Source organism: Nilaparvata lugens, chromosome 2 (genome assembly GCF_014356525.2).
Source record: "Nilaparvata lugens isolate BPH chromosome 2, ASM1435652v1, whole genome shotgun sequence".
Lineage (NCBI taxonomy): Eukaryota > Metazoa > Arthropoda > Insecta > Hemiptera > Delphacidae > Nilaparvata > Nilaparvata lugens.
Genome location: NC_052505.1, coordinates 7,590,107 through 7,598,834, shown reverse-complemented (window position 1 = coordinate 7,598,834; position 8,728 = coordinate 7,590,107). Strand labels below are relative to the sequence as shown.

Here is an 8,728-nt window from a genome sequence, read left to right as displayed (position 1 = left end):
AATGAATGTAGGCCTACATTATTGGTAAATTATGGGATTTCATAACAGTATCCTTTCCATCAATATTCCCTGAGTTTAAGCTCCCACATTTGAAAGCAGACAGCGTGTTGCTCAGGCAAAAACCAGAAATTTGTCTCATTACTAACCAATTCCTCATTCCACCTTTTTTATATAATAAATTGAACCTTGAATCATTCAAATTACCGTATTCTTATTCGACAATAAAAAATTATTTCAATAATCAGTTCAAATAATACGTCTACTATTTAAACACAAGACAAATTTTCACTTGAACTCTATAACTTACTTAGGTACTCTTCCTATATCAATGACAGCTACTATTGTTATAAACAAAGGAAAGAGACTACTGTCACTATTTTATGAATCATTGATGCACTGACGAAAGTCTTTCTGATTGCAAAACTCTAATTGAAAAACACGGTGATTATTAGCAGTCTTTTTAGAATCTGCCTATATTGTGTCTATAAGGAAACAAAAAATAAATATAGTGGTGAGCGTAATTGGGTTTCTAAATTCGAATAGCTTACAAAGTGACTGATGCTCCTCCCTCAACCATAACAACAGTTATAAAAGCGTTTTGACTTCAACAACAGCAATTACAATATTGCACCCATTTTTAGTTATTTTCGAGTGCAAAATAATAATGTTCATTTTCCATCACAATGGGATGTACTAGTCGTAATAACAACGATTAAATGTTGAAATGATTGGCCAATTTACAGCAAATATAGAAAAAAGAAAAGTTTCCACTTCAAAAAACACTTCCTTCCAGTTGATGTCTGATGTCTGTCCAGGACATCAGTTTCCTGTCCTATCCTGTCTAGAAAGTGATCAGACCAATGAGAGATCTTTGAGAACTCTGTAGAGTTCTAGAAAATCTCATCTAGTAGTTCAGAGTTGTTCTTCTAGTAGCAAATCAGAATTTCTTCATTTTGTTATAATATGGTATGTATAGTAAGATGCCTAAATATGGAAATAAATCATAGATCATAATATATCACCAAAATTTATAGACTCATCACATAAACAAATTTTAGTACATTTATGATTCCCTCAATGTACGGTATTTATTCAATGTCTCAGATTTTGTTTTTTAACTATTTTGATGCCACTACAGTCAATTTTTTGAATCATATTTATTGATACTACTACTCAGATGTGAAGCGCTTTTGGATTTATAAATCCATGAAAATAAATGATTCTCAGATCTCTTTAAATTTACCTACTACACTTAAAATCGAATAATAGATATTCTCTTAAGCAGCAATAAATTGTAAGTAAATGGATTGAAAGATCAATCATCTTTACAACGATCAACATTCAGTTCTATATACCAGAGATTATTGTATTTCGATAAGCTATGCTGGAACCAATTTTGTCAATTTTGACAAAAATTAGGTACACTCAAACATCATTCATTAAATGCACCGCATGAATGCATCTGTGAACAATCGTCCACGTAAAAATAAATAATCATTATTTAAATTAATTTTAGTCAACCCTTTTAATTACCTACAGTAATTGTAGACTAAATAAAATATGAATTTATAGCATGATTATAATATCAAAGTAAGGCTTTTCCTTAACTTTGGAAGAGATAGAAGACTAATTACGTGGGAAAATATTCAAGGATTGTAACTTTTTTTCAGATTCAGATGGAAAGTACCCGTTTCCTTAAGAAATTTACTGATCTGGTTCACTACGACAAAATACATAATTCCATTCCATTCCTGGTAATAACTATCCTAGTGTTATTGTCTTTATCGAATCTATGCTTGGTAGTTATATACGAGGAGAATAATGTAGAAAAACGCTATAGAGCGATACAATTTATTGTCACTATTATATGCATGATTAAAAGTACATTAGAACGCAGTTTAATACCTGAAAATGAGATGAAAATGATAGAATTGATCGAAGGAAGCCTCATGGATGATTGCATGAGAGTGAGATTTGGAGAAACTAATAAATGGAAGAGGATCTGTGAGAATTATGAGACAAAAAAAGAATACATGGATAAACTTTTCAACAGAATGTATATCATCCTTATGTTTGTATATGTGTCAATAATTGGAAGAAATGTATTGAATGAATTATTGGGAGGAAAGTCATATGAAACATCATTCAAGGATTGGCCAACACCTGTTGTATACTGGTGTCCTCCAGGTTATGATAGTATCATTTTCTTTCTTATCGTAGAGGTCATACAGTGTGCAGTGATGTATGTCATGTTAATAGAAGGCTTTTGTCAAAATTTCGCCACATGTTTGGCAACAAATAGAGTTCTCACTGATTTCGAAACAATTTACATTCTACTTGAGAGCCTGAATGATGACTTCCCAGAATCTGAGCTCGTAAATGATAATTTCAGAAAAAATCAATACATCCAGAATGGCAGTCAATTTGAGAAAAATCTCAGAGTTGATTTAGCAGTGTTAGTGAAAAGTCATCAGACCTTAAACAGGTACGGTCAAGTTAGTTGTATTTTCAAACCAAATGTATGTTTTTCTAGTCTCGCTGAATTTGAAACGACCATGAACTAGTGTGCCTATGCTTAAAAAAGACTAGATCATCCTTAAGGAATAGGTCCTTTCTCTAATAGCAAACTAAATTTTTGGTTTTCTCTACATCCATATTATTATATATCTTCTAAAAGAATTTTATAACGATTTTGATTTTTTTATTATAGCCCATATGAAATGTGCATTGCAAAGTTTAAATAGCCAAGTTGTATTTATAAATATTATGACTCTCTTGATTCATTCATTTATTTATTCATCCATTTTCATTACATACAAAGGCTCACAGAAATCCATGAGAACTCAGAATCCATGGATTCATGAGTAAACCAATAACATTCATAAACGAACAATTAGACTACCTACCGGTACCGTATGTCAGAGGAATATTATTTATTTTTGGAAATTTCAAATCCATTAGAAAAAGTGTTTCTTCCCAATATTGAATTACATTCATATCAATCTTCAAGTAGAGGCCGCAGTATTTTTCAACAAAAATAAATTCATGATGGTAAAATTGGAAAAGTTTTCATTCACTTTTCAATACACAAAACGTAGGCATCAAATAAAATAATAGAAAAAAACTTGGGAACATTTTAATCTAAAGCATGTGAAATATTTTCAATAGTTACCCAAATACCATAAACATTTTTTTGTGTGAATTCCTCACTATTAATTTTCATCTAGCTGTAGTTCCACTATTTTATTAGAACAATAACAGTGATGTGTAGATGTAATGGCTATGATAAGATTGCTTCACAGGGTCTTCAGGAATAACAACCAAATATTAAGAATATTTCCACAATCATAACTGACTATAAAATATTTTTCTTTTGGACAACACAGCAACTTCAAAACTTATTCAGATTATTCAGCTTACGGGACTGTTGCATTAACGTTTGTTATTTATTATGACACTGTCATCAGTATCTACACTGTCATGAAGGTGAGTACAATTTTTATGACAATAATAATACAATATGTGACATTCAAAATTATCATCTCAGAAAACGAAGTCTGATTGGCATAGGTACCGTACAATAAGTCATACAATCAGTCAAGAATAATTGTAGCTCAACATGATTTACTAATTATTAAATATAACGTTTTTGTCATTAAAATGCTCATTTTTTGAAATTCACAATGAAGGCTACCGTACTGCATCTCAATATAAACGTATCTGGAATGTTTTATAGATTGAAATGGGAGGTTTTGTCATAATACGACGTACCGTGTGTTGGGCAATTTCAAAAGTTATTACTATACAATTTCAAATAAATAACGACGTTATTATTGTATAACTTTATTTTCTTAGAATTATGCAAATTTTATAAATTCTAATGGTAACTTTCTTGTATTTGTGTGAGATAGGAATGCTGTGAAAATGAAAATTTCCAAGCATCCCTGGAATGTTCCTTCAAAGTCCCAAGCATTCTATTACATACTTCATAGACCTTGAAATTCAATTTTTTCCGAACCAAGTTGCATAAAATTGAAAACTGACTATGGAAATATGAAAGTTAAACCGTTGGGAAATAATCTAACTATACTTCTCTTCATTGCCAGGCTAATAATATAAAGATAATGGTGAACTTTGCTGTGGCTTGTATTTTCATCAATTTGATCATACTATTCTGTTATCACCATGGACAGAAAATTGTCAATCAGGTAATTAACAATTCACTGGATTTTTTCTATTTTTCTCATTTATGTTCTTGGCTCACATCGAAAAGTAGGCCTACACTGGTCAATTAATTTTTGTTTGAAGAAGTTGGTGTTGTGAGAGATCGCTCACATGGAAAAATGCTCTTTGATGATAACATCACTGAATATTCCATAAATTGAAGTAACTGTGCTGGAAATCTCCACAATAATACTACACTGGTGCAGTGGCGCACTAAAGATGAGCAAATAACAAGTCAAGAAATGATTGATCCATCATCATGATTCAATTAATATTTCAAGAGGATATTTACCTCTATGGGCTTCTATTTTATATTTTTAATAAAAGAAGAATACGGTTCAATCCTATTCTTAAAGTGATTATCCAATACCATTTGGACACAGTTTAATATTTATATAATACTATTTATTTGATAATACTGTAGTACAAGAAATTATGTGTAGCCTACTTATTATTATACTTTATTGAAAAAAAATAACTTTAGGCTACCTATTTATAGATTTGTAATGATAACTATATCATGTGAGTATATGTCATACATTACAATTGTAATATATTTCATAAGAAGGCTATGTCGATCCAATATATTACAGTTCCAATAACCAAAGCGAAAATAAATATTCTAGATTCATACAGAGGCAGATTTTGGGAAATTTTGCCGTTTATGGAATAAATTTTATTTTTCTTCCAGAACGATAGATTCCGTCAAAGCCTGACTGAAGTTGCATGGATAGACAAGCCAAAGTGGTTCAGAAGTGCATTGTGTATCATGATGGGACGAGCTAACATTGATAATGAGTTGAAGCCCTATGGTGTCTACATATTGAACCATGAGTCATTTAAAAATGTTGGTTTGGTATAATACTATATTATAAAGAGGACTTTTGTTAGCATGAATATAATTTATAACAAAGAGCTTGACTTATACATTTGGAGTGTAGCATATATTGCTGCAGAAAATATAGATTCCAAGACTAATTAAAACGTCTGACTCATATAAATTATATGAATACTTCTATAGAATCTGGAAGATGGCAAAAAATGCATAGTCATTAAAGTTGAGTTAAATATTCAATTTTGTATTCAGAGTTGAAGTTTAGTTTTTAATTTCATTTTCAGCATTAAATACTATAGGTAGCTGTATTCTTTCATGAGCGAAAATTTCCGTAGCAAATGGATCAAACTCCCAAGTAAGAATTACAAACGACTGGTTCAAATCTGATACCTATAGATAGAAACTCATCGTTAATTATCAACGTTCTTATGATACGCAACGCTTGCAGATTTTGCAGTTTAAGAATAATAATTATATTAAACGAAGACTGTAACCCAAAGTTAGTAGACAGATAATTTTTCTGTCTACTAACGTTGACTGTAACCATCTGATGAATAGAAGCTCTTATTCATCCAAGATTTCTAATGATATTAATTTTGCGAGTTGTCACAGGCACAATGTTTCAGTAATTGAAGGAAAAAATTTATATTTGTCAATATGTAATAAAATACATGCAGATAAAACACACTTTTGAAACTATCAAGTATGAATCCAAAGAATCATAATTATAATCTGACAATGACATAGCGATGATAATGTAAAACAGGGGCTTAGGGAAATAACAACAAAACCTACGGTAACAGTTCACTACAACTAAAAGTTATATACCTACTGAGTACCTATAGTTGTAGCAACACCTTGAATTTAAAGAGAGATTGAGAAAGAGCAATTATTTATATAAGATCATCATAAGGAATGGGCATAATCTACATAATGCCATTGTTGAGTTTAATGTTTCATCTCATTATTCCTTTACATCTCAAGCAAAATATTCCTCTTCAACCGTAAGGACCGTAGAGGACGCTCAGAACTGAGCTACTAAGTACTGAGACATGTTTTAAGAAGAATAAATTTGTTTCTGAAACATATTTTAAAAAATATTTCATTGATTTTCTCACTACAGTATATATCTGAAATGGATATTCTAACTAATTGGCTAACTAATAGTTATCTGACAAATGAAATAAATTGAAATGCCTACACATCACCCGAAAATGTTTAGAAGATAGTTGCTTGATCTATTGACGTAGGCCTACCCTACAGTCCACACTTTTATTGTTTCGGAAAACTCCAGTTGATAGAATACATCCATTATTTCAGGAGAAAGTTAAGTATATGGTATTGGATCAGTTATTGTCTTGGGAAATTACAGTTAACGAAAACTTAGACAACTTGAATCCCAAACTTGAAGCTGAATATAATTCATAATATAAAAGGCCTTTTTCAAGGCAGTGAGGTGATTTCAACATCGCTTGTAGCTGTGCCCTCATCATAGTTCTCTTAATAGCGAAGATTGGAGAAATCATAACACATTGTAATTTTTAAATTTATTTTATTGTAGTCCTATTATAATTTTGTAACAGAGCAACAAAAAACTGAAGTGATGTTCTCATGAATTATTTAATTCCAACCCAATTATTGCGAATGAAACCTTGAATTGGAGTTGGGTTATTTAGATACGGTACTCAAAAGTTGTGATATAAGTTCTAAGTTGACCCACCCTCCTGCTCAAAAAATATGTCTGATGAATATGATCTGAGATGGATGAATGTAACCTCTATCATAAAAAGAACAATATCGGACATATATGGAGTGATCGGCAACCTTCTATTTTTATATAAGTATAGTGAATGATCAATGAATGTGATTATCAATGAAAATAAATTACCGTATTTGATTGTTTCAGATTATAAAAGCCGCATTTTCGTTTGGAAATATAATCTATTCTGTCAAATCAAATTCAGTGTAGGCCAGTAGACCTAATATGTTATATTGGAGTAGGCCGACAACAGAGAAAGTGAAGTTATAATAAATGATAAATATCTGAGAGAATATGTTGTCATTTTTCCACATTTGATGTTTTGAAAATAGATAAAATTAAACATATTAAATAGAAAAATGTTAATATTTTGAGTTCATTCTTTATCCACTTCTATAACCAAGATATTATTTGTTATATAAATTCCAGTTCTTGGCAATGAACTTGTCCTATAAAAAATTGATTTCGGTACTTGAAACTTCCTTCATCCATCATTTATGTGCAATAAATTGTATACTTCATCTTATTCAGCTTTATGGCTCAACTCTATTAAACGTATAAGTATCTGAAAAAATGGAAGCTGTGAGTTCACTTGATTGCATGCTTAATTTGTTCTATATAGTTCACGTTTATTCATTCTTCAAGATGAGAATAGATATGACGACTGAGGAATTCATTCTAAATCTATAGAAATAATCCAATTATATGGTAACTTCGAGTATTGAATATAATACAAAATTACCTGGAATATGAGAGCATGAAAAACTTCACTGTACAATTAATATTAGTCGAATACTAAATGTAAGTTTATGCGGTGAAACCCAGGACTATGCAACACCTCCAGTCTGAATGATTATTTATTAACTTCTGCTTTCATTAAGTGGAGGGATGATTGCTGCTGAATATGAGGCCTGGCCTTCCCAGACCCGTCGAGAGGGTACGGTAGGTGAGGATGGATCCGGGGGGCCCGGCGGCCGTGTATCCATAAAAAAATATTACCCCTAGATAATTTAAAATCAGAACTTTTGGATGATGAAAAGAGTAGGTCTTACAACGAAGGTAACATAGTTTCATTTGAAATAGATTCACAATACACTTGGGTATCATCTGAAGCTAAAACCTGTATCTCTTTGAATTTGGTAGCAACTCCAAATCCATCACAATCTATATTGGTTTTGATATAGGGAAACTTCAATCACTAAACCTTTCATCTGGAACTGTGGGAGAAGTGACCCTATACCTCACCCACAGTCATTTCCATGTGATATGCAGGGCAATTACTTTCCTCGATCCATTCTTACAAGCATCTTACAAAATGGTGAGTGTATAACATGAGATTGGCTATTTTGGAGCTAAAAGAAAAAGAAGTTATTTTGTTTCCCATGTCGAATTTTTAGCAAACAACCTATACCTGCAAGATCTTCATTAGCTTCTGAAGGGGCTTCTGGAAGTTATTCTGTTTGGAAAAGACTGTATGATAAAGTAGATGTAGTTGGTAATCCTAGAAATGGAAGCTTTCTAGGTACTTTAGAGTTGATCAGTCATTATGTCCCTTTAGTTAAAGATCACTTGAATAAAGTAAAGGAATCTCCATTGGATAAACATAGGTTACAGGCACACTATCTTTCAGCTGAAATCCAAAATGAATTTGTTCGTGCCTTTGCTGAACTTGTTATACAGGCTATCCTAAATGAACGTCAAGAGGCAAAATACTACGATACCTAATCACTTTTGATTGATGCTACACCCGACTCTTCTAACGTGGAACAAACTGTATTCATACTAAGGTACCTCAGCCTTGTAAATGAAAATTATATATTAATTCACCTGACAAATAAATGAGAGATTTCTGGATTTTGTAGAGTTCTGTCTCTCTAATATTTTTTGTGTTTTTAATCCTTCAACATAGT

The 8,728-nt window shown here is 31.5% G+C and overlaps 1 protein-coding gene across 2 annotated transcripts; it reads left to right on the top strand.

Moving 5' to 3' along the window:
* The first annotated feature begins 850 nt into the window (after positions 1-850).
* Positions 851-7,184, top strand: LOC120349776. 2 transcript variants are annotated; one of them, XM_039420457.1, is made up of 6 exons: positions 851-966; positions 1,671-1,754; positions 3,387-3,486; positions 4,107-4,208; positions 4,916-5,071; positions 6,966-7,184. In XM_039420457.1, exons 3-6 carry the CDS (start codon positions 3,481-3,483, stop codon positions 7,026-7,028), a joined length of 327 nt encoding a protein of 108 aa, XP_039276391.1. In that variant the 5' UTR covers positions 851-966; positions 1,671-1,754; positions 3,387-3,480; the 3' UTR covers positions 7,029-7,184. The 2 variants fall into 2 exon arrangements, with proteins under 2 accessions (XP_039276391.1, XP_039276390.1); XM_039420456.1 differs by having other exon boundaries at positions 1,671-2,485.
* The last annotated feature ends 1,544 nt before the right edge of the window (positions 7,185-8,728 follow it).